Source organism: Myxocyprinus asiaticus, chromosome 4 (assembly GCF_019703515.2).
Source record: "Myxocyprinus asiaticus isolate MX2 ecotype Aquarium Trade chromosome 4, UBuf_Myxa_2, whole genome shotgun sequence".
NCBI classification, from domain to species: domain Eukaryota; kingdom Metazoa; phylum Chordata; class Actinopteri; order Cypriniformes; family Catostomidae; genus Myxocyprinus; species Myxocyprinus asiaticus.
The window spans coordinates 16,615,088-16,642,424 of NC_059347.1; the positions used below are offsets into that span (position 1 = coordinate 16,615,088).

Genomic DNA, 27,337 nt, shown 5'->3' on the forward strand with positions numbered 1-27,337 from the left:
GGTTGTCAGCTTCAATCAGCAAATGTTACCTGTAAAACAGGAGTTTTAGATAAATGAAATAATCCTTGACAGAGCTCATTTACCCTGCCACTATCCATTAAAGAGGTTTCCTCAAAAAACTATCTGCCAAGCTCCGTAGCCGGAGATCTTCTATACTGAGGTAACAACCTCCATGTTTTTACCATAGGAGAGAGCATAACAGCCAACTAGTGTGTTACGACAGTAAATCATAGTTCGCAGTGTCGCAAAATTGTCCACGTCTTCTCTTATAAAACAGCAATTTTATCATAATAAAATACACACAAAGTTTATTTCAAAAGGATTGTTTAGTGTAAAACATGTTGACGATTAGCGGACAGGAGGTCCATTCATTTAGTGATGAGCTGTTTCCTCACAAAAGCAGACATCCATTAAAAAAACAGCCTCTTGTCTCCTCGCAAGTGTACCACTCAAAGAATGCCTATGGGACCGCCACATCATGTATTTTGTTGCTAACATTAGGCTCCTCTTGATAGAAGGGCTTTGCTGTAGCATTCCTTCTCCATGTCACTAATTGAATGCCACTATGTTGCCACTATGTGTCAGCTGTTTTAAAAAGAGCCAATGCATTTTTAAACTTCTTTCAACCTAGAAAGACTTTACAACATCTACATTTTGTAAATAATTTTTTATTTGCTTGTTTTATGTATCACGGCAGTTTAATGGTGAAGTAAAACAACAATGGCTTTCCTTACATTTTACACATATCATGAGTAAAAGGGCAGATTATCAGCTCATGAACACTTTTCGCCTGTTTCTCACACAATGCTGTATGGCATCTAAACACTTTAGCTATAGCGCATAACTTGAACGGCAATGCATTTTAACGTGTTCATTACATAACCAACTACATTTATTAGCTTGTTCGTATACAATCAAATTGTGCTGAGTTGAACTGACACAGTGTTGCACTTGCAACGCAAAGAACTGGGGTCCGAGTCCCACAGAGCATACAAGGCGACACTTGAGCTGAAAATGTCATAGAAGCACCACAAACAACAGGGTTGCTTCAACAATTGTGTTTTTCATGACATGTTTGCTTTTCTGACACTATCGTTTTGCTTTAGGCTTAAGGTTTAGGGTAGGGAGGTAAGTTTTGTTGATTTAAAACTTGAGGAAAGAGCATTAACTTTAAAAACTGTTTGGGAGACAATTTAACTCTCTTTTAATGCCACACAGTGGACATTTCACCTAAGAACTGCCATGATACAGTATGTTTAAGGAACCACGTGATACAATTTTTCTGTGCCGCCACATTCACGCACTTTTTTTTTTTTTACATTTCGCCAAATATTATTATTATGTCAGTGGATACAGAAGCAGATTTTTGCCTTTTTTTTTTTTTTTTTGTACATTAAAGGTGAAATGTGTATTTTTTGTTGACGTTAAAATATTTCCCCTACTCCATATTAATGTGCAGAAATAACTACAGTATAAGTAAGCCATTCGTAGATTGAGAAGAAAAAAAGAGAAGCCTTAGCAAAGTGAAATGAACACAGCAAACCAACAAGATTCTAACCATAGATAAAGGCCTGTAGTTACAATCACTCAGCATTGCAATTCAGTTTGCGAATGTTCGTTGGAGCTTTGGTTTCGAGAAACACAAAATCGTTGAACTATGTTGGTAACAATGGATGTTGCGACCAGAGTTGGCTAACGATTCTTTTGGGAAACGCACCCCTGTTTGTTTGTGTGCCCTGACATAGCAACATTGGCTCAGCCAATGATGTGAGTTTGGGGGCGGGGCTATCTGTTTTCTGACCAATTACAGATGGGGAAGTGTTTGGGAAATCTGTTTGAAAACAGTATTTTTTTTTACTTTTGCGTTTGGTGATGCTAGTGGCACAGAAATAAAACATTTTACACAAATAAGTGATATGTTTTATCGACTGATGTGTGATCCTGCTAATTAACTGTTTTACAGATTTCAAACACATTGGATTTTTGTGGAAACAACTATATTTGTTTTATTTTAAACACAACTGAGTAAATCTGATGATGCTGTTTTTGCATGTAGACTCTACTAAAGTATGTTTTTCATATAAAACTACTATGCACATATGCTCTCCAGCTTGTGTTTGTTTCATTTGCTTTTTTTTTTATAATCTTCTGTAAAGGGCTCCATTTTTAGCCCCTGTAATCCAGTCCAAAACAACAGATGGGTTTAGTCTGCCTCTCTGATTGATTCATTTGCTGATTTTAAAAAAATATATTTTACCTAATACATGACAGAACATCTGTTTTTGTTGATGGCCAGCACATTAAACCATTTAATGTTTAAATACGTACCTGATCCTAATTAGACTCTCCTAAATGAGTTTAATGGCTAAATTTGGTGGTTTGCCCTGAAGTATATATTTTTCTTAACGGCTTTATAATTGATCACTTGCTCACTGTCAGTTGATCATGTTGTATGCTTTTCAGGGACATGGCTGCCAGCATCGAAATCATGCAGCTAGACTTTGAGATGGAGAACTTCACCAGCCAATCAGTCACCAGAAGAATCAACTGGAACATTGATTACTTAGGACAGAATCCAGCCTCGGATGCAGAGAAGGTAGTAACAGAGCTAACGGTTGTGCAGAAGGACATCCAAGCCATCATTCCACTTTCAATGGTAAGAGGATTCTCCTGTTGTCCACTTCACATCGTGTAAGATTGCACTTTATTAATCTATTTTGCTGTTTTTCCAAATGTAATTTCATTGAATATCAAATCGGTAAAAAAATAAAATAAAAACTATTTTCCAGCATCCTTGGTGCTGGAATGATTTTCGCAATTATTTTCTTTATAAGCATATAAAGTATTTCTTATTTTTTAATCTTTAGTAAAGAGTTCTAATGCTTGAATTAAACCAATCAGTTCTGAGATGAATCACAAAATTGTAACCTTTGACTCAGAGCATACAAAGATACAAAACAAGAATGAACTACTCAGCCTGTTGAATGAACAACAAAGAACATTGCAAGTAATGTAATCAACATGGATTTGTCATGTATTTTTATATCAGAAAACACCACTACTGTCTTTTATGATCAAACAATCCCATTTTAGCAAGGTAATCAGCTAGCTTACACAAAGTCCTTTTCAAGGCAAGTCGGTCCACTCAGCGGCCATCTTTGGTAAGCTCCCGTTCAGCTCTTTTCTATGGATACAAGCAGCATAAAGTTACAGCTCCATTTACTTGAATGGGGAAAGATTGAAATTTCCAAAACAGTTATCAAGATTATGATATTTAAAGAACATATTTAATATCAGCAGTAAAATCTGAAAACAGTGGTATCATAAATTGTGCTTCTTTTGCTCAGATCACGCTAAAAAACACTATTTTTTTAGGTTGGTTCAGCTAATGCGCATGCACAATTTTGAGTTGACTGACAGGCAAAGTCTGTATCTAAAAGTTGATTCGCTCTTTTACCTGTAAGGCGGGACTTTCTTTTTAACACCTGCCATACTGGGCGTTCCAATTTCCCCCTTTCATTTTTAATACAAATGGTCCGTCTTGGGCTAAACAGTCTTTGGCTAACATTAAATAATTTTATCTGCTTGCTTTCGCTAGCCTGCAAAAATTCCCTTCCGATTCCCATTTTCATGGTAACAAAAACTTCTCTGATCTTGCTTTTGGTTTGGATGTCTTCGCTTCTGGGTTCATCAGGAATTCTTCATTTAAAGATGATTTCTAAAGAATGAATTTGAAATCACACAGACTTGTGGATTCTACAGAAGCATATAGCATTACTATAACTTGGTCTTAAAAGGCTATCACTAAAAAACATATAGTTTCATACAGGGATTTTTAAGGAAGTTTAAACTCACCCTCATTTTGTTCAAAAACATATCGATTTCTGTCTTCCATGGAGCACAAAAGGTATCCTGGCATTTTATATTTATAAAGTATAAACAGATATATAATTTAATGTCAGTGAAAGGGAACTGGGACTGTAAACACTGTAAAAGTATAATACAGGTGCATCTCAATAAATTAGAATGTCGTGGAAAAGTTCATTTATTTCAGTAATTCAACTCAAATTGTGAAACTCGTGTATTAAATAAATTCAGTGCACACAGACTGAAGTAGTTTAAGTCTTTGGTTCTTTTAATTGTGATGATTTTGGCTCACATTTAACAAAAACCCACCAATTCACTATCTCAAAAAATTAGAATATGGTGACATGCCAATCAGCTAATCAACTCAAAACACCTGCAAAGGTTTCCTGAGCCTTCAAAATGGTCTCTCAGTTTGGTTCACTAGGCTACACAATCATGGGGAAGACTGCTGATCTGACAGTTGTCCAGAAGACAATCATTGACACCCTTCACAAGAAGGGTAAGCCAGAGTGCTGTATCCAAGCATGTTAACAGAAAGTTGAGTGGAAGGAAAAAGTGTGGAAGAAAAAGATGCACAACCAACATAGAGAACCGCAGCCTTATGAGGATTGTCAAGCAAAATCGATTCAAGAATTTGGGTGAACTTCACAAGGAATGGACTGAGGCTGGGGTCAAGGCATCAAGAGCCACCACACACAGACGTGTCAAGGAATTTGGCTACAGTTGTCGTATTCCTCTTGTTAAGCCACTCCTGAACCACAGACAACGTCAGAGGTGTCTTACCTTGGCTAAGGAGAAGAAGAACTGGACTGTTGCCCAGTGGTCCAAAGTCCTCTTTTCAGATGAGAGCTAGTTTTGTATTTCATTTGGAAACCAAGGTCCTAGAGTCTGGAGGAAGGGTGGAGAAGCTCATAGCCCAAGTTGCTTGAGGTCCAGTGTTAAGTTTCCACAATCTGTGATGATTTGGGGTGCAATGTCATCTGCTGGTGTTGGTCCATTGTGTTTTTTGAAAACCAAAGTCACTGCACCCGTTTACCAAGAAATTTTGGAGCACTTCATGCTTCCTTCTGCTGACCAGCTTTTTAAAGATGCTGATTTCATTTTCCAGCAGGATTTGGCACCTGCCCACACTGCCAAAAGCACCAAAAGTTGGTTAAATGACCATGGTGTTGGTGTGCTTGACTGGCCAGCAAACTCACCAGACCTGAACCCCATAGAGAATCTATGGGGTATTGTCAAGAGGAAAATGAGAAACAAGAGATCAAAAAAATGCAGATGAGCTGAAGGCCACTGTCAAAGAAACCTGGGCTTCCATACCACCTCAGCAGTGCCACAAACTGATCACCTCCATGCCACGCCGAATTGAGGCAGTAATTAAAGCAAAAGGCGCCCCTACCAAGTACTGATTACATATACAGTAAATGAACATACTTTCCAGAAGGCCAACAATTCACTAAAAAATTTTTTTTTATTGGTCTTATGATGTATTCTAATTTTTTGAGATAGTGAATTGGTGGGTTTTTGTTAAATGTGAGCCAAAGTCATCACAATTAAAAGAACCAAAGACTTAAACTACTTCAGTCTGTGTGCATTGAATTTATTTAATACACGAGTTTCACAATTTGAGTTGAATTACTGAAATAAATGAACTTTTCCATGACATTCTAATTTATTGAGATGCACCTGTAAATGTGATTCTAATACATTGCACAGTATAGCCTATTCCAAGTATTCTGAAGCTATATGATAGCTTTGTCTGACAAACAGACAGAAAATTTAGCAATTATTCTGAAATGTAAAGACAAAAATCTGTCTGCTGTAGCTTTTAAATCAAATGTGGCACCATTATACGAGTCCTGTCAAGCTTAACGCCAGGGATATCAAACGTCATAGGTTCTCGCATGACCAAACATCATTGATGTAAAACCTGACATGAAATCTGTAACGGCACAATAATTTCTGTAATGGCACAATGCAGTGGTGGTGGTGTAGTGGACTAAAGCACTGAACTGGTAAGCAGCAGGTTGTTGGTTCAATCCCCACAGCTGCCACCATTGTGTCCTTGAGTAAGGCACTTAACTCCAGGTTGCTCCAGGGGGATTGTCCCTGTAATCAGGGCACTGTAAGTTGCTTTGGATAAAAGTGTCAGCCAAATGCATAAATGTAATGTAAATTTCTTTGAGAGCTAACTTTCAGAATTACCAGGAACTTACTATATTTACGATATCTTCTACCCGCATACAATATACAGTACAGATGTATATCCGATAAAAGCACTGCATTGAAAACCTATTGCACAACTCATTCATGAGACACATTGGATTTCTATTGTTTAACAGCTCCTCGTTTTCTCCTCGTATAAGGCCCATTACATGCCCATTGTTCCAAAGCCACAATTGTCTTTCACATTGTCTTTAAAGAGAGACTGGCAGGAAATACTTTATTCACACTTTTCAGCAAGACATTTTAAGGTAATAGGTCTGCAGTAAGGGCTATAAAATAATTCACTGTGTGCTTACCAACTCACTCCTGAAGTAAGAGACTCCATTATTCACCTATTAAAATTCAGAGCAGTCAGTGTTAAAGTGTGGATGGGGCCACTTGCCTTCCCATATAATATGCGTGTATATTTAAACTCTAGCATGAATCAGTACATGGGTACCAATTGCAGAAGAAGACACTTTGCTTCATGTTGAGAGACCGCTTTGACCTGTATGTATCCTTTTTTTTCGTGGGCACTTTTGGTCCTGTAGACTTTTAGAAAATATACGCTTTTCAGACTCTCACTGGTTTATTTATATTTGTCCTAACAATATATAGAGGTTTATATACATGCATCACAGAAGAATTCTGTCATTTTTCTGGATCATTTGCCCCACAATGTAATTTCTACCACATGTCAATTATGTATTGTACTTGATAGCGTTCTTTGGTGGAAATTATGGTTGTGGAAATAACATTTTAAATGTGTGGAATTAAATAAAAGACTCCATTGTCTACTACTTTGCTGCTTAATTTGATACAGAAGATTTTGTGAATTCTAAATACATGTAATTAAATTACACTATGTTACACTTTTTCATAATTTGACAAAATTACGGCTTGATTGAAAATGAGACACAATGAATATTCTGTAGAGTGATATTTACCATGTTTTTCTTTATTTTCTTCACACATAACATTTCAAGGATGCTCTTCACTGGCACTTCACATTTGTCTTCTTGGTAACCAACCAAAATATTATTTATTTATTGAGGGAAAAATTGTTGGTTGTGGTAAAAAAAATTACGCCACAACTGAGGAACAGTGGTAATTTGTATAAAATTATATAAATCATTTAAAAAAAAAAAAAAAAAGGTTTATATAATGGTTTAACCTCGTGCGAACCCGCGTCCACATGTGTGGACTATGTATTTTGGCTTCGCTATATGTAACACATAATTTAAATGAATTAAAACCAACTGAATACTGTTCACAAGACTCTACACTGTAATGTAAGTGTTAAACTTCTGGTGCACCGCGTGACGTGACACAACGGCATGCCTAAGTGCTCCTAAGGGTGCAGCGTCAACAAAAGTGCCTCTGGTGAGAAACCTCTTTAATTTTTTATTGAAACTTGTTTGGTTGTAAATACTACCATCTCTATTTTCATTTGATTTGCTACTTTAAAAAATCCATTCATTTTCCACGTGTCAGCGTGCTAATAAACATAAATAAACAAAAATTGGAGGTTTTTTTTTCGTATTCTCTCAGAAGTTGAATTTGTTTTCGTTATTTTTAGTAACTTTCAACATTAAGACACTGGTTGGTTATTTCGTTTTATTTTAATATAAATTGTGTTATATTTTATTTTGTTATCACTGTACAATAAGGTATTATTCATTAACATTAGTAAATGCATTCCTATATTTACTGTGCATTTTCACATTGAGAATCAATGTCTTCATCCCAAAGCTGAACATTTTTCAGAGGCTTTATTTGGAGATAGGATGAAAATAAGGTCCATTTTGAACTGTTCTGAGACCAGTACAGACAGACAGCACACTGGAGGTTAAGTCATTCTCTAAATAGGGAGCAAGGGTGCATCCTATAACTTTCTATGGAGCTAAGTGCATTCACTCCTGAAATCCGACCAAAAGTTCAGTTCAGGCTGTAGATGATGTTTGGAGCACTCAAAATGTTTCGCAGACAAGGGACAATGATAATCAGAACATAGATTCAGTATTTTACACTGCAAAATTTTATTTTAACATGGTTGGCAGTGATTTCATGATGCTGTCCATTACTTTTAATCAGAATTATTTATTCAGCTTTAGAGAAAATCATCTGTAATGTCTATAACGTCTAAAAAACATTAATAACCTACACTCCTGGAAACAATAAACAATTTGATGAAACAAATCTGAATTTCTATAGCTATTATTTAAAATTTTAAAAACAAAATAGAATCCCCACACCAGGCCTTTGAGGTTACAAAAAAGGGAAAAACAAGGTACAGAGTCCAAGATCTATTGAGAGGAAAATATTTTCCTGAAGATTTGTCATATACATTAAAATTGTACAAACGTGCACAACAAAAAAGTGAATATGTGCACACACACACACACACACACACACACACAAAAAAGAATGGTATGAATATAGCAAACGTTTCAGTCCATTGTTGACTATCCTCAGTGCTTGTATTAAATGTTTGCTATGTTCATACAGTCTCTTTCTTTCTCACTTTTTGTTGTGCACGTTTGTACACTTTTGTTACATGGAAAATCTTCAGTAAAATGTTTTCCTCTGAATGGATCTTGGATTCTGTACCTATTTTTTTCTTTTCTCGTAACCTCAATGGCCTGGTGTGCAGATTCTATTATATATATATATATATATATATATATATATATATATATATATATATATATATATATATATATATATATATATATATGTGTAAGTTAAATCAACACACCCAATCAACACTTGTGACTCTATGAACTTGCATGGGACCTTTTGTATTATTATCTAAAATTTACCAACTTAGTCCGGCTGTCCACATATGTGGACATCAATTTTTAGGAAAACCATTTGCTCTAGAAAATTTTTTATTTTTTATTGTATTTTTGGCTTGTTTATTAGGTGCTATTAGTTACAAATCAAAAAGGGAAATGTAAAATGCACACAGCAGTCACGCTTGGGTCTCAAGTGGTTAAGATAATTCCGCTCTTTGTTTAGATTAGCAGTTGAAAATTAAAAAATAAAAATATTTTTATGATGGATTTTCATACTGTAAAGGGATTCCAAACCCATTCCATGGAAGAAAGGAAGTCTTATGGGTTTGGAATGACATGAGGGTGAGTAAATGATGACATGATTAAAATTTCTGGGTGAATTATCCCTTAAAGTTTGAAAGTCTAGGTCTGGGACCAGGGTAAAACATAAAAATTTACACATAAGAGTAATTTGAAAAGTATCAAAAGAAAATAATGCTGAAGACATGGTAAGAAGTTCACAGTTTTAATGAGACCTTTATATAAATATATGACAAAAAAGTTTAAATTGAAATCTGTTAGTTTTAATAAAAAAATCAACCCCTGGGATAAAAGAATGGCTGTTGTTGAAGAAACACCTATTTGCACGTACAGGCCAAGAAAGGCTGCCGAACACTGCTGTACACAGGGGTCTGTGAGCGTTCAATAGCTCGAAGAGATGCACAACATGCCAGGTGTTTCTGTGGGCTTTATGCATGAAGACCTTCTTTTTGAATCATCTAAATACTCAAGATGTTTGTCCATGCTCATTGGGGGATTTATAAGTAGAAAGCTATCAGACTGCCTCACATAAGAGGTGTTTATAGACACAACAATGGCAGATCCTATAGGTTGCATTCCTAGCGCATTAAATTAATCCTGCACTGATTTAGGCGAGCAAATCCCACTTCATACTGTACACCCACAGACAAATGTAACGTCTGCAGGAACGAGGCGAGAGGATGAGGATCTATGTGCAGGCTTTTAATGAAAACTCAAAACAAGGCCACAAAACAAACCGTTACATCCATGAAAGGTTGACAACTGACAAAGACAGTGAGAATACAGGGCAATATATACACAAGAACTAACAAGATTAACAAGTGTAGCAAATTAGCTCAAAAGGGAAATATGAATAATTAATCATAACTCGTTATAATTATTTATGAATATTTGGATCAGTTAATAGAATTAACTTGATGCAACTGAATTAATATTACAATCAATGAATCTGTTCGTCCAGCGAACACTCAGTATTGATCGTCTATCAACTCTCAGAAAGGATATTTTTCATAGCCACAGAAAAATGACTCTTTCTTAGCATGTAGCTGTGATCAAATTGTTAAATTGACATTGATTTACAAGCAGACCAGAATCAACTCGCAAGAATGTACACAAAAGCTTTATATAACTAAATCACGAACACATAACTAATCTAAACAAACACATACACACAAATCACGCATACATGGGAAATGGAAAAGTGAAAGTGAATGAAACCGGAACAGAACAGGGGAATGAAGCTATGAAAAGAGTCATTTAACCATCTGAAAGAACCATCAGTTTCTTACTTCAAAGCATGTGTTTGAGGCCTGCCGGCCCGCAACCTCGCGGTCGGACCGGGTGTTTCCAGTCCCACATGAACAGCAATCGGGAGAGAGAGAGGGAGGTCACTCCGACAGTGCCCTTTAACTCTTGAGGGAGGTCACTCCTCTCGAGTTTGGTTTGACCAATGAGAAAGGTGCAATTCTCCAGTGGGAAAAGTTCCTTTGTTTGGAAGCTGACTCATTTGCATGATTGGAGTAAGTTAGCAGTTTTGTGCCCCTTTATGCTCTGATTAATATAACAAGCATACAATGCATGCTATAAGATGGTGAGATACACCAATGTGCAGAGCATCACACAAGGATTAATTTGATAGGAAGCATGATACCAATAATTTTACATTATCTAATGGTTCTGTCATAAAGCATGCATAAAACAGTATACAGTACAAAAGACACTATAAGAGACAGTAATAATCATACACACAATGTCCTGGGGATATGCATGTTCATTTATAGAACAGTTTGTCTATAAATACATGAAGAAAAGTCTGTTTTATGGGCTTTATGTGTCTTTCCTATGGGGGAATGGAGTGAGTTTACTTTCCCCACATTCCTTTGCTTTTGCATGTGGCTACCTTCCCCCAACTGGAATGTCTCTGAGGTCCACTAGTTGCTGGACCAGTGTCAGCAAAGGGGGAGCAAAAGCTGATAATGATCAGTGGGAGAGCAGACATCTCGGAGTCTGCTTGGGCCTACTTGGACCTTTGCTTGTTACAGTCTTGAGATATCTGTTGGATTATTAGTTAAATAATGAATAATTGTGTGTCTGATTGGTCCAGATGCTACACAAGACACAGCTGGTATGACAATCAAGTAAGGAATCAGGAACAGAGACACAAGAAAGAAAACACAGAACTTCAAATTAAAAGTCTTAGTTCTCCTAGCGACCTCTAGTGGCCACTAGGGCAAATGTCCCAAGTGTTACAGCTCGTGGACAAGCTCGTGGACAGGCTCAATGAGTACAGGGAACCGGACAAGCTCGTGGACAGCCTCAGGGAACCAGACAGGCTCGGGGAATTGGACAGATTCAGGGAACTCGTCAGGCTTGAACTGGGCAGCCTCGGGGATCTGGGCAGACTGGGGATCTGGGCAGACTCCTTGAACTAGACAGCCTCGGGGAACTGGGTAGGCTCGTTGAACTGGACACACTTGGGGAACTGTGCAAGCTTGTCGAACTGGACAGCCTCGGGGAACTGGGCAGTCTCGTCGAACTGGACAGCCTCAAGGAACTGGGCAGGCTCGTCAAACTGGACAGCCTCGGGGAACTGGGCAGGCTCGTCAAACTGGACAGCCTCGGGGAACTGGGCAGGCTCGTCAAACTGGACAGCCTCGGGGAACTGGGCAGGCTCATCGAACTGGACAGCCTCGGGGAACTGGGCAGGCTCGTCGATGGCTGCTGTGGTCGGGAGTGCTGGCAGCGACTGGGGAATGGCCTCCGTGGCTGGGAACGCTGGCAGCGACTGGGGAACGGCCTCTGTGGCCAGGAGCACTGGCAGCAACTGGAGAGCAGGAGCCCTTCTCCTCCTCCTCTTCTGGACAGCTGGGAGCACTGCTGTGAGAACGTCCTCTGTGGCAGAGGACACGGTCACTGGGATGGCCGAGGCTTCAGGCGCTGGCTTTGGGATGGCTGAGGCTTCAGGCTCTGACTCTGGGATGGCCGAGGCTTCAGGCGCTGGCTCTGGGACGGCCGAGGCTTCAGGCGCTGGCTCTGGGATGGCCAAGGCTTCAGGCGCTGGCTCGTTGACTGTGGGAGGCATGGGTGCTAGCTCATTGACCTTGGCAGGTGTGGACACTGGCAGTGGCATGGGAATACTGCCATACCCCACAGTGTAAGGGGAGAATGTGAGCCTCAAAGCATAGTCAATGAACTCAACCAAGGAAAGTTCACTTCTGCCTCCTGGCAGACAGGATTTCACATGGTCATTAAGTCTGAACCGATAGCAGTCTTTCAGACAAATATCTCCCCAATTGAAATCCTGGGCGAGACTGCAGAACTGCTCTGTATACTGCTCAATGGTACCATTTCCTTGTCTGAGAGACAACAATTGCCAAGCCACTAGATCCATAGTTTGGTCAGTTGTTCTGTAACGTCTGCAGGAACGAGGCGAGAGAAGGAGGATCTATGTGCAAGCTTTTAATAAAAACTCAGAGAAATAAACATAAAGAACTCAAAACAAGACCACAAAACAAACTGTAATCCATGGAAGGTTAACAACTGACAAAGACAGAGAGAACACACGGGCAATATATACACAAGAACTAACAAGGGTAACAAGACACAGCTGGGATGACAATCAGGGAAGGAATCAGGAACAGAGACACAAGAAAGAAAACACAGAACTTCAAACTAAAAGTTTTAGTTCTCCTAGGGACCTCTAGTGGCCGCTAGGGTAAATGTCCCAATTATTACAACATACAATCACACAATCCCAGACACACACGTACAGAGCATAATGAGTATGTCACATACAGAGAAGACATTATATACTGTAGGTGCAGATACAAAACCATGCATGTACACACACAATAGTCACACATATGCATTTTTGTGATTCTTTGCATTTCTTAATCTTTAGGATCATGCATACATGTATAAATCCCTGGATAGAAAGCACAATGTTTGGGCAGAAAGGAGAAGAGAGAAAAGATGTATAAATATACACAATGGGGTCCAAAAGTCTGAGTATTTTTTTCTTCTCCATTTAAATATGGAAGAACTAATCTGAAAGCTTTAGGATTTAGAAAACTTTACAGCAAGTAAAAGTTATGATATAAATTAAGAATTAATATTTAATATTTAGAACTATATTGACATTAACATTTTGTTTAAGATTTGTGACTTTAACTTCACATGGAGGTCTCAGACTGAGACATTTTTTTTTCTTTTTTTTTTTAACCTCACAAATTTTTTTAAGATATTTCACCCAGAAATGACAATTCTTTTATTGTTCACTCACCTACATGTTGATCCAAAACTGTGAGACTTTTTTTTTTTTCTCCCATGGAACACAAAAGGTTGCCTCATTTCACATTTATTTTTACTGTATGGAAAAAAAACAGATGTAATGAAAGTTAATGGTGACTGAGACTAACATACTCCCTAACATCGTCTTTTTTGTTCCACGGAAGAAAGAGTAATTCATGTTTGGAACAATATGAGTAAATGAAGACCCTCATCCCAATATCTTATGCAAATGTGTTTATCTGGTAAGTATATCTTGTTTTAAGTATGATTAGATGTTTTACTGATAAACTAGACAAATACTGATTAAGAAAATGATTTGTTGCAGTTTGGACCCCACTGTGTATATGACACAGTAGGACTCATCATATGTAGCCTCATCTGGTTTTCCCAGCAGGCTCTGTCTGGCTCCAATTAGCCCTCCCACCTTACAGCCCCTCTCTCAACCTCTATTAACATGAACTGCTCTTTCCAGCCCTTTAACACTGATGCAGGATCAGCTCTGCATACTATCTTGAAATAGCTGAGGTTTGGCACAGGGAGCCCGTCCTCGATCTGCACTCGGGGGACGGAGGATGTGTTGGCTACAGTGGCTTCACTGCTGTCTCCTGCTTAAATAGTGCACAATAAATAAAATATGACATGACCTTCCACTCAGGGCTATTATCACACACATGCACTCTAACAACAAAACACTCATGCATACACACTTACTGATCAAAGAATGGCTTATGTATATGAAAGATGAAAGATGCTTATAGTGAGGTCATGATGACCTAATTGTAAGGGGTTAATACTGTTTACCTATATATTTTTGTCTTTAGTTTTTGTTTGTAAACCTGAGGAATAGGTTAATCTTTCAATCCCATGTTTATAGTCAATATGTAATTAAAATTTACCCTGTTTATTTTCTTAACACAGATTATTGGTTTTACACTGCGTGATTCATTGGACTCGAATGGGTAGTTGTTTGTAATGCCAGATCAGAAGTTTCTGTTACTAACTCCTGTTGTAGCTGATCAAATATAGTCAGTAAATACAGTATTACCACATCCATTTTGTATATTGCACAATTTAGCACTAAATTCAACATTTTGATATAATTATGTGAAGTAGCCTACACTGAAAACACTAATAAATTGACTATGCTCAATTTATAAACTGAGTAATGGCGTCTCCAAAACTTGTGTAATTAAGTTCACTTAACTTGGTGTTAATATAGAATGAACTTAATCATTTAACTACATGCAAGTAGACTTAACTCAGATTTGCTTTTTAAATGTTGTTGTTTCTAATTAATCATTTTATTTGAATTGACTCATACAGTATTACACACAATACAATAACACAGCTTAAATAAAGAAGATAATAATCGTTTTTTGGTCAGTCATTACATAAACTTAATTTTCCACTGAAATGCATATATACCTGTACCTCAGTAGCACATGCACAAGGTAAATGGAAATAGAGTTAACAGGGTCCAACTTGACCAAAGCGGACACAGATCCCCCTAATGGTGTCATCACCAGAGCATGTGAGTGGAGCGGAGCAGTGATAATTTCACCTGAGCGGAGAGAGCCTTTTTGAACACACACAAAATCCCTGCATCAAAACTAATAAACATGTATGATATTGCGGATCAGTGTGTCCTAATTTGCAGGTGCAGCATTCTGCTTTCATGCCTCCATTGTACAATTGAGCATTTGATTGGTAAAGAATTTCATAGCGGAATAATCTCACTTAATCGACCGCCTGTTGCTTTTGATTTCTACTCCAGGATAAAGTGGCACAAAACTGCTGGTGAGTTTCCCAAAGCCAAATCCACACCTTAATGATTAGTGAAACAAAAAAAAACACAAAAAAAAACACTGACCCCACATTCATGCGCAGAGAAAAAAAAGCCATAAATTATTATAGTCTATATTCGAAAAAAAAAAAAAAAGAATTCTTACACGAAGGCAGTAATTCGTGGATCCAATATTTTGTTATTTGTTTTGTGATCATTAAACATGATTTCATATATATATATTGGACAAAATCTCACTTTATGCAGGACGAATATTTTGTATTTGTTAAATCCATGGTTAAACCCTGCTGTACATATAAAGAGTGCCAGAGTTGGGAGGGTTACTTTTGAAATTTATTCCACCTCAGATTACAGAATACTTGCTGTAAAATGTAATTTGTAACATATTCCGTTAGATTACTCAAGGTCAGTAACGTATTCTAAATACTTTGGATTACTTCTTCAGCACTGGTAGATTTTTTTCACTTGTTTTGACTATAAAAACTCTGCTAGTACAGTAAGACAAAATACACATGTTAAAAATACATTCTCTGAAAAACCTAAATATCTTATGCAGTGTTGTTTCTAACCCAAGATAAATCAAATCTATCCTGTTTTAAGGATTTTTTTTTATATATATATTTACAGGAAAACAATACAAAAATTATTATCAAGAATATGATTTTTGCCCTAATATCAAAGGTCTTTCTAGAAAAAAAGAAATTATCATCCAACGTGAATTTTCTTGATAAAAAATATGATCGTGCCTGGTAATATGTGCATGAATGACTAGAAATAGCATTTTAGCTGAGTGTAAAGCTGACAATTTACACAAGGTTTATTTCTATTTCTTCTGCTCCAAACTTACTTCAAATTTACTTCTCTGTCTGCTCGTATGAATGTAACACATCATAAGAAAGTGTTTCACTGCTGTTCAAATGCACTTTGGATCGTATCATTTATATGTATAAATTTTTCCATCTGAAAGGACTAAATATTAAATGAAACAAATGACAATAAAATGCAAAGTAATCTCTTCAGTAATCAAAATACTTTTTGAATGTAACTGTATTCTAATTACCAATGATTTAAATTGTAACTGTAGTGGAATACAGTTACTGATATTTTGTATTTTAAATAGGTAATCACACAACACATGGTATATACTAATATATTAATTATTATATAAATAACCACAGTCCTTTCGACTGCATATAACTCCTACATATAAAATTGAAGGTAATAGGCTATTAATCAAGCATCAATACTAAAAAAGATTTTAAAAAAATTCACTGCTCTTTTCTGGATAACTTAATATGCTAATATTAAGCATATTAAGTTATCCAGGATGAGAATTTGCTCATTTTAATTTACAGACCCAAAGTCTGATACGTAGCATTAAATCAATATGCAACAAATCTACAGTATAATCAGAGACAACTGAAAAACAATTATGAATTTCACATTTACCTGTGATTTTTACCTGTAATTATGAAAACATGTACCAGTCCATGTTTTTATTATTGCCATAAATGACTCTAACAAACTTTAAAGTTGAAAAGATTGTGTTTTTTGGGGTAGGTTGTGTCACTCAGATCCAGTTTAAACTGAAAGCGTGAATTTGCATGTATGCGAGTTTCACGCCACCGCACATATGTTTTATCACTTGTAGAGGCATGTTTGATTACTTGTTTAAAGTAAATAACGGTAATTAGAACTGGAATTTTTTTTATTTATTTTTTTTTTTATTTTATGCCCTTATTTGAATATATTCAATGGCATATGTGCTAACAGAGAAATATTTGACTGATTACAAATGATAAGGAAGGTCTGGTAGACCCGATTATCTAACAGCCGTTGTAAACCAGTACAAAATAAACAGCGATATTTTATGTACTAAAACACAACAATACAATCACATAATTTCAGATGTGTACATTACTAAGCATTTCGTAATTGAATAAATGTTGGCATGTAGCCTATATTTCATCCAGAGGGGCACCTCAGTCCATGTGGGCAAAGGGGCAGTTGCTCGGCCGTGTGTGCATGCCTGAAAACAAGTATAGCCTACTAAAGAGAAATTTCATATTGGAGCGTGATTTGAGTGAACTTTTTTTTACCAGTGAGCGTGAGCAGAGTGCACGTGCATTGAGCAGATTATTGAGTCACACAGCTCCACTTCGCTCACTTGCTCTGGTCACCACATGAAACAACTATTTGCAACAAAACAACACAAATAATACAAATGAGCTAAAACCCTTCATGAATTCTTAATAACAACTATTTAAATGCCCCCATAAATTCTCTTTGATCAAGGAAACATAATAAAATTATTCAATTATTCCTCATAGCCACAATTTTGTACTAAATTGTTTGAGGTATTAACACTTAAAATCATAAGTCTATAGAATTATAAGATATATAAGTTTAAAGAACTTAGATATTTGAGTTAGAAGCCCAAAACGTCACATTTCAAGTAATGTTTATGTCACGTTTTGTCTCCCTCCTGTTTCCATGGACTCTTATTTTGAAGTTCCCCCAGACTCCATTTCCCACAGTGCACTATTCTCATCACTACCAGCTGTTCCTCATCATCCTCACCTGCCTTCCATCCCCTCATTAGTTCTTTTGTGTATATATACCCTCCAGTTGTGTTCATTGTTTGTCAGTTCTTGTCCGTGTAAAGCTTGTGATAGTTTGTTTATTTAGTTTAGTGCACTCCATGTTGTCATCTCCTTCATCATCCTCATTAAACCCTGCAAATAGATCCATTGCCTCTCGCCTCTTCATCTTCACTACCACAACTTGTGACAGAAGAACTGACCCAACAAGATGGATCTAACAGCAGTTCGCCTCCACCTCCTCACACAGGAGGATTGTTCCCTCGAGGACCATACTCGTGAGTTTTTAGATCTGGCTTACCTAACCCACTACTCAGACGATTGCCTATGCACTTTTTACTATGTCGGACTCAACATCTTGACTAAGGCCAAGTTGTCTGGGGAGGGTCCTCGAGGGAACTTCGCCAAATAGTGGGTGCTGGTAAGCTGTTACTCACCATTCACCGTCTGCCCTGCTAATGAGGACAATGCCAGTCCCACTCCAGACCCAGAGCCCGGCCAGCCATCAGCCTTGCCCGCAATGGACCATCAGCCAGAGCCCACCGCAGACTCAGAGCCCGAGCCCATCGCGGAGTCTGACCAGGTGTGAGAGCCGGCACCAACATCCGTCCCAGAGGGCATATTAGTGGAGTTCGAGGGCATTGAGTGGAGCCCCGCCCATACTCCCACCACTGAGGGTGAGCTGAGCCCAGTCCCTACTAAAATAGTTGATGTTTTTGAAATAATCTGTCCCATGAGTCTCCAGTCACCACTGATCCCATCCAGTCTCCAAGTCTCCTCATCTCCGCCGGTCCCTCCCGGCTTCCAAGTCTCTGTTACCACCCATCCTCCCACTCCTCCTCCTCTGCCAAGGCCATCCAATCCCTCTGCCCCACCTCCGCAGGCTCCCTTCAGCCCCTCGACACCTTCCACGGCTCCTCGCTCGAAACCTTCCTTGGATCCTTCTCCTTCCTCTGAGCAGCCGGTTCCCCTCAAGTCACTGGCTCGACCATCAGCCCCGGTGACTCCACAGACAAGGGTATCTGCCTACCTTCTGACTCCGCCTTTGCCCTCTGAACCCTGGACTCTGCCGTGGACCTCCGATCCCTCTTTTTCACCTTGGCCCTATGTCCCCTCGTCTCCACCATGGGCCATCGGCCTGTCAGTGTCACCGGGGTCCCTCATCCCTCCAGCTCTGCCTTGGTCCATCAGTCACCTGGCTCTGCCTCTGGCTCCACCGGGGACCTCCTCCCCTCCGGCTCCGCCTATGTCCTCCGATCCCCCGGCTCTCTCTCTTTCCTCTGATCCCCCAGCTCTCCCTCGGTCCTCTGATCCCCCCGCTATGCTCCGGGCACTAGGATCCCCAGTTCCGCCCCTCGAGCCTCTCACGGCTCCGCCTTCCCGGGCTCCGCCTTACCTGGCTCCACCTTCCCTGGCTCCGCCTTCCTCGGCTCGTCCCTTGAGCTTTCCATGGCTCCACCTTCCTTGGCTCCGCCTCTCATAACTTAGTCTCCCAGGCTTCCTGTCCCTGCTCTGTGGCCTCCTCCCAGGCCTCCTGATCCTGTCCCTGCTCTGTGGCCTCCTCCCAGGCCTCCTGATCCTGTCCCTGCTCTGTGGCCTCCTCCTAGGTCTCCTGATCCTGTCCCTGCTCCATAGCCACACCCCCAGGCCTCCTGACTCCACCCCTGTCTTTTGGTCACCTGTTTACTCCTGCCCCTCTCCATCTTTAGGTGCCAGGAGTCACCTTGTAAAGGGGGGGGGTAGGGGGTAGGGGTAATGTCATGTTTTGTCTCCCTCCTGTTTCCATGGACTCTTATTTTGAAGTTTCCCCTTGGACTCCATTTCCCACAGTGCACTACCCTCATCACTACCAGCTGTTCCTCATCTTCACCTGTCTTCCATCCCCTCATTAGTTCTTTTGTGTATATATACCCTCCAGTTTTGTTCATTGTCAGTTCTTGTCTGTGTAAACTTGTGATAGTTTGTTTATTTAGTTTATGGCACTCCACGTTGTTCTATATTTCCATCATCCTCATTAAAGCCTGCAAATAGATCCATCGCCTCTTGCTTCATCTTCACTACCACCACTTGTGACAGTTTAATTAGGACAACTTGATTTTTCCATTAATGACAACATTAGGGTTTACAGTGTACTTGCTCTGGATTAGCATAGTCGGATTATTCAACTGAATACATGATAGTAGTAAGATAAGCAGGCTATCAGTTAGCATGCTAACTGAAAGCACAATAAGTAGTGCTTAATTTGATCATTTGTTGCTTTGGTGATATTGTGTGATACTGTAGCTTACACAATAATAATGTATGTATTTTCAGGATAGAGACTATAAAAATATTTTTCAGCGGTTTAGCAATGGTATCATAACATTAGCTTCTTTAGCTCAAATCACTAAAAAAACAACTGTATTTTTCTGGCTGGTATAGCTATGTGGATGTGCATTCAAAAGATAAAAACGGATGACTCTATCAATACAGTGAACACCCACTTTTCACGATACAATTAAATCAAGTCTCGTTCTACATTTTTTCTTGTGGAATATCCTGTTTCACTCTGAAATGTCACATTAGAAGTAAAATGGGTTTTGAATGTTTCATGTTCAATTTAAAAGCCCAGTATTTTATGCAACACGCATCTGTGTTTAAATCTCCATGGAATTTACTGCTATATAACAAGCTGTATATCCAAGGTGCATTGCACACATTTGTATATTGGTTAGAACAATCTGATCATTAGGGCAGTCTGTCACCTCAGCAGTGTCTTATATCAAACAGCTTGTGTCTTTTGTATCATATTGTATGTGATAAGAGGCTCAGGATTACCTTGCTCCAACTCTGTGTTAAGTGTTAAATGGCTTGCAAAAGCTTCCTTGCTGTTATTTACGATTGGAGCTGTCTGTATCCATCTGAGCTGGCTGTTTTACTCATCACATGTCAGCGCTCGGATCCTGCTGTCTGTCACTGTAAATACTGCCTGCCACAACATCTTTACTTCCATATGCATTCTCCACCACACACTCACACATTGCTGTGACACATTTATGTGATTCAAGATGCTGATATGGGCTAAGGCAAGGCTGACCTGTCTCTTTGTGTTGGCGAAGTGTGCTATATTGCAACCCCTCAAAGAAGTACCAAAAAAAAAAAAAAAGAACTGTGGTTGTACTGTGGTACAGTAATGATATGAGATGGCAATACCATGGTACTTTGATATATACCATGATATTAATATTTCATATACCATGAGCTACTTCCAATGATACTGTGGTGTTACAGCCCCGGTCTAGGGTCGAGATGTAACATAAATAAAGATTGCTCAACACCAGTTTTCCATTTCTTTCTTTCTTTCTTTTTCTTTTTGAAAACACCACTTACACAAGAAAGCAAAATAAGCTTCAGGGTTGGGCAAAGGCCAAAACAATAAACAAGGTGAAATGTAAGTTTCTTTAATAACAAGCAAAACGTAATGAAAATACACTTATGACTAGTTTTATTAAAAAAATTTTTTTATTAAAACATGCAAAAACTTTAAGTCGAGAGATGTAAATGAATTTCACTATTGTTTATTGTGCATGCAGATTATATTTTAAATTGTTATAAGCTGAATCATGGTTTCTGGTGAGTTGATTAAGATTTATTCTCTTTATATACTTAAGACACGTAGAACATATCTGCATTTGTGCATCATTGTCTGTATTGGGTGCTTGGGTGCAAAACTTTAATGTCGGAAACTTATCAAAGATGTAATCAATATTTGTCAGTTGTGTTTGACATGCATGATCACAGAATTAAACACTGATGACAATAAACACCCTTATTAGTATAACAACATTTTATAATAGGTAATAATCAGAAATATGCGTTTACAAATGGCTTCATTTGGATGTTTGAGTGTGAATACCATGGGATGTTAGAATTACGTACTAGTGACATAATTACGTGATCACGTAAAAGAACCACTAAATCGTTTTTGTGAAGCGGTTCATTGAAATGAACCATCCAAAAGAACCAGTTTGTGGAAATGAATCAGACTTCCCATCACTTCTGCATAGTGTATATTGTAAGTGTATAGTGTATAGTGTGTCATATGGGACACAGCTCATGTTATTTGTTTTGTGAAAAATGATAATACCATGTTTTTGGACATGCATCATGTGTCAAGGTTCTGCCCTTAGTTCTGGTTTTTTTCCCCTTTGTGACAGAGCCCTGACATGTACGTGTTCTATGTCTGTTTTATGTCTTGTGTCTGGATTCAGCCACTTTGTTTGGTTTGATTTATTTACTCTGTGGCTGAATCCAGGCACTTGTGTTTTGTCTCATGCTGTGTGAATGCACTTGGGTTTGTTTTTTCTCATTCCCTTTTTCATTTGTGTCTGTCTTCAGTGATAACCCCGCCCTCTCATTTGCCTTGTTATCTGTCTGATTATTAGTTGATTGTCACTTGCCCTCATCGTTATCTCCTTTTTTCTTCTCTAATTAACCCCATTGTGTTTTTTGTCTTGTGCGAGTTTGTTGTGGATTTGTTCCCTGCTAGGTTTCAGCCAGCCAGTCGGTTCCTGTCCTGTCCTGTTTGTCTGTTCCAGCCCTGCTCCAGCCCAGCCCGTTATCTTGTTTGTCACCCTGGACTGTGTTTTTCCCCCTTCTGGGTAGTTTTTGTTTGTTTTTGTTATATTTTTTGTATTAATAAAAGCCTATTTTGCTACTCTGCATTTCAGTCCTGCCATTTCCTGACATCATGGTATTTTTTAAGTACCCTGGAGATCCATGTATATGTGGTATTCATTCAGTACCATGGTATATTTCCAAGTGCCATGGTAGCATTGATTTAGCAATCACAATAAAAAAAAAAAAATTTTAAATAAAAAAAAAAAAGTACATTGTTATTATGTTAACATATGGTAATCATACAGCACAGTGGTATATATCCAAGTAGCATGGCATTATTTATTTAGCTAGCACCATCAAAAAAGCCTGGGTCTTTTTTTTTTTTTTTTTTGGACATGGGACCGTATTAATATCATGTTTTTGAACGTGTACCATGGTAATACCTTGTTCCCCTTCTGTCACTCACCCGACGTTGTGTCGATGTAGTGACACTAGGGGTCATCCTTGGGAGCCCCAAACACCTCAGATCTTTGAGAAAAGGCCATTGAGAATTGGCAAGTGGAATTTGCATGCCACTCTCCCGGACATACAGGTATAAAAGGAGCTGGCTCGCAACCACTCATTCAGATTTTTTCTTCGGAGCCGAGCGGTTGTGTGTCAGCAAGCTGTCTTCCACTACCGGTCCATTCACCTCCCAAGAAGCATTTGCTGTTGGATATACGGAGCATTCCAGTGGCTTTTCTCTCCTTCCGCACAGATCTGTGCAGATTACACCCTTGGGCACTTCAACAGTGCTAAGAGAGTTTATATTCCTGCAAAGAGTATATTTTCTCTATTAGAGCAAACACATTGACATGAACGTCTTTTTAAAGACGCGTCTTTTTCAAGATGCCTTTCCGTCTTTGTGTGATTCCTGGATACGGTCGCTATCTCTCCACTTCCGACGGCCTGGGTCGTAATCACACTGAGGCAGCCTTCGTGGATGGTTCATGTTCTCATTGCGAGAATATGACCATGGCAACGTTGCGGTCACGGCTTTCCTTCTTCCGAGGGAAAGCCATTCTAGCCGCCCCCCGCTCCGTACCTTCTACCTCCGGGTACAAGGCCAGCCCGGCTGGTGCTGGAGGCGATTTGAGGGCTTCAATGTTCGCTGCACCCCGAACGGGCTGCGGTACCCACATTCTCAATAAAAGAGCAGTTTCCTCACTCCCTGGGTCACATAGCCAGTGTTTACCACCGCCGTTATCACGGCAACCGGGCACTGAGCACCTGCGACTTAGACGGCGCGAACAAGGGCCCCCCGCCTTCGCACGTCCGGTCGCACCACACTCACCGACGGCCAGGTGGTTGTGACGGACTACGAGGATGGTCAAAAAGTCCCTCCTCCCCCGTCGCAGACCCCCCCGACGCCAGGTACATGGAGCAAGGTAAGTGCTTCGAGGGTCCCCTCAGCGCAGCTATGAGTTCGAGACGAAGCGAGGTTCCTCGACTTGGCATCCCCTGCTCCCTCCCGCCGCGAGGCCCCACCCATGGGTACGTTAAACGCGATCGTCCCATTAGTGCCCCTCGCCCGGAGCTTGGACGCATGGCTAGTGCTTTCCAACCTGTCGCGGTGGTTGGCCAGGACCTTCCGACTCGGCTACGTGATTCAGTTCGCCAGGCGCCCACCCCGGTTCAGCGGCGTCCGCTTCACTTCTTTGAAGGGCGAGAACGCCGCCACCTTGCGTGCGGAGATTGCGACCCTTCTGCGCAAGGGTGCGATTGAGCCTGTCCCTCCAGCCGAGATGAAGAAAGGGTTTTACAGCACTTACTTCATCGAACCGAAGAAAGGTGGTGGGTTGCGGCCACTCTTGGACCTGCGAGTTCTGAACTGGGCCTTAAACAGACTCCCGTTCAAGATGCTGACGCCAAAGCACATTTCGGCATGTGTCCAGCATCAAGATTGGTTCGCGGAGGTAGACCTGAAGGGCGCATACATTCACGTCTCGGTTCTACCTCGACACAGACCCTTTGTAGCAAATTAGCTAAAAAAGGGAATTATTTATAATTAATTATAACTGGTTATAATTAATAATAAATATTTAGATTAGATCTTAGAATTAACTGTAGCAGAATCGATATTACAATTACTTGATCTGTCCGTCCACCGAGCAGACAATATAATTATTTATCAATTCTAGGAAGATTACTTTCCTGGCCAAGGAACAATAGCCTTCCTACTTATACAGTGCTAGCAGTAGTTTAGCATGTAGCAAGGAGCAACATTCAGTGACTTTGAATTGTGAGCGGAACACAGAGACAATCAATTGTGAATATAAGGGATTTAATAAATGAAACTATAACTAACATACAAACAAACTAAGCAAAACATACATATATAGAATGAAGGAAAGTAAGGAAAGGAGAGAGAAGAGCAAAAAAAATGGCAGTATTTCACCTCAATTAACCACAACCTAAATGAGAATCATCAGAGGCACAATTCACCTTAAAAGGGGTTCAAACTTAAACGTGCATCTAATCAGTTGTAAATGGTTACTTGCATTGGTTTGTTGCTGAATAAGAGTCTTGATGCAGTAGACGAGGTTCTCGACGATTTCTTTAGGAGTGAGTTGAAGAAGTCCACAGCAAATCCACAAAGTTACTTGAAGGTAAACACTGCCCGAAGGTTAAACTCAAGAGGAGAGTTTTGGAGGGTGTTGGTCTCAAGAAGAAGAGTTTTGAGCGATGATTAGTCTGCGTTCTGGAGTTTTACTAGTTCATTGCCGCACCCATTTTGTGGGTGGAGTGGCCAATCAGAGGCATGCATTTTGAGCGGGAGAGACATCCTTTGTCTCCGTTTATGGCCCATTCGCATTTTATTGCTGATCTGGACCGCTAGTGCAGCTTTTAATTCAAAACATAATAAGAATTGTTCGATGCATTTCACGATCACATGGTGTACATTATGGTGTGAGAAATAAAGAGAAGATCATTTTGATACCAAGAAGGTAACCTCCAGACGATATTAAAGCAGAGATACACTCATACACTTGAATATAGGCATTTAACGTCTAACTAATACAAGTAAAGGGTTTTAACTAAGTTAATATAATAGGGGAATATATATACAACACATGCATATAGCAGATACATTTATAACTGCTTACTATGGCCTAAATAGAGAAAATGTCTTTAGGTGTGTGTGTGTGACGTGTATTGGAATTACTGGAGACAGACAACTGCTCTGGTGCCTGGCACGGGGGGTCACCCCCCTTTCTGTGGAATGTGTTTGAAGCTTGATGGAGACACTCCAGAGGCGACCTGTTTTAGCATCCTTTTGATAGTGATAAAGACCATCTGCAATTTAGCACCCATATAAATGTAAACGCGGAGGCCAGGTCAGTAATTTATATGCAAATGTCAAAAGGCTAAAAGGGTTTTTTTAAACAAAGTGTAATTAACCATCACTGATCTTACACAGACGTTACACCTTCCTACGGTTTGCTTTCGATGACCGGGTGTATCAGTACAAGGTCCTCCACTTCAGCCTGTCCCTGTACCCTTGCATCTTTATGAAAGTTGCAGAGGCAGCTCTTGCCCCGTTAAGGGAAGTGGGCATCCGCATACTCAACTACCTCAATGACTGGCTGATCTAGCTCACTCTCGGGAGTTGCTGTGCGTACACAGGGACCTCATGCTCAGGCACCTCAGCCCTCAGGCTTCGGGTCAAGTGGGAAAAGAGCAAGCTCTCCTCAGTTCAGAGCACCTCTTTTCTCGGCATGGAGTTAGACTCAGTCTCTGATAGTGCACCTCACAAGCGAGCGCATGTGGTCAGTGCTGAACTGCCTGAAGTTGTTCAAGCAAAGAACAGCGGTTCCACTGAAACACTTTCAGAGGCTCCTGGGGCATATGGCATCCTCGGCGCTGGTCACACTACTAGGGTTGATTCATATGAGACCGCTTCAGCACAGAGATGGGCATGGCACCAAGGCACACACCGCGTGGCCATCGCGCCGATCTGCTGCCACTTGTTCAGCCCTTGGACAGACCTTGCATTTCTACGGGCAGGAGTTCCCCTACAGCAAGTGTCCAGGCGCGTCGTCATTACAACAGACGCCTCCAAGCGAAGCTGGGGCGCCATGTGCAACGGGCATGCAGCCGCTGGATCCTGGACAGGACCGCGACTGTGTTGGCACATAAACTGCATCGAGTTGCTGGCAGTATTGCTCCCCCTGTGGAGGCTTTTGCCATTGATCAGGGGCAAGCATGTGTTGGTCCAGACGGACAACATAGTGACAGTAGCGTATAAAAATCGCCAAGGCGGCTTACACTAATGTCACATGTCGCAACTCGCCCGCCGTCTCCTCCTATGGAGTCAGCGGCAACTGAGGACGCTGCGGGCCACTCACATCCTGGGTAACCTCAATACCACAGCGGATGCACTGTCGTGGCAGGTGACGCTCAGGGGAGAGTGGAGACTCCACCCCCAGGTGGTCCAGCTGATTTGGAGTCGGTTCAGCAAAGCACAAGTAGACCTATTTGCCTCCCGAGAAACCTCCCACTGCCTGCTCTGGTATTCTCCGACAGGGGCCCCCCAGCTGCTGGCACACAGCTGGCCCTGGGGGCTGCGCAAGTGTGCGTTCCCACAACCCCCTTCAGGGATCAGGTGGTGAACCTGCAAACACTGCCCCAGGAGGAGGCAGACCCAGCCCTGTCATTTCTGTGTCCGGTGCATACTTTTGGATCTACTTGGATCACACAAAGAGCTTTAGATGCTCTGAGCAGCTCTTTGTCTACTTTGGCGGACAGCGGAAAGGGAACGCTGTCTCCAAACAGAGGCTTGCCCACTGGATCGTGGATGCCATCGCTATGGCATACCAGGCCCAGACCGTGCCTGC

At 40.3% G+C, this 27,337-nt stretch overlaps 1 protein-coding gene across 2 annotated transcripts in view; it reads left to right on the top strand.

Moving 5' to 3' along the window:
• Positions 1–27,337, top strand: part of LOC127439839 (transmembrane protein 132E) — a 549,732-nt gene that overhangs the window by 464,479 nt on the left and 57,916 nt on the right. For both annotated transcript variants that reach the window (XM_051696075.1, XM_051696074.1), the window contains exon 4: positions 2,464–2,656. In XM_051696075.1, the coding sequence (XP_051552035.1) occupies positions 2,464–2,656 (193 nt within the window). The remainder of the gene's footprint in view (positions 1–2,463; positions 2,657–27,337) is intronic.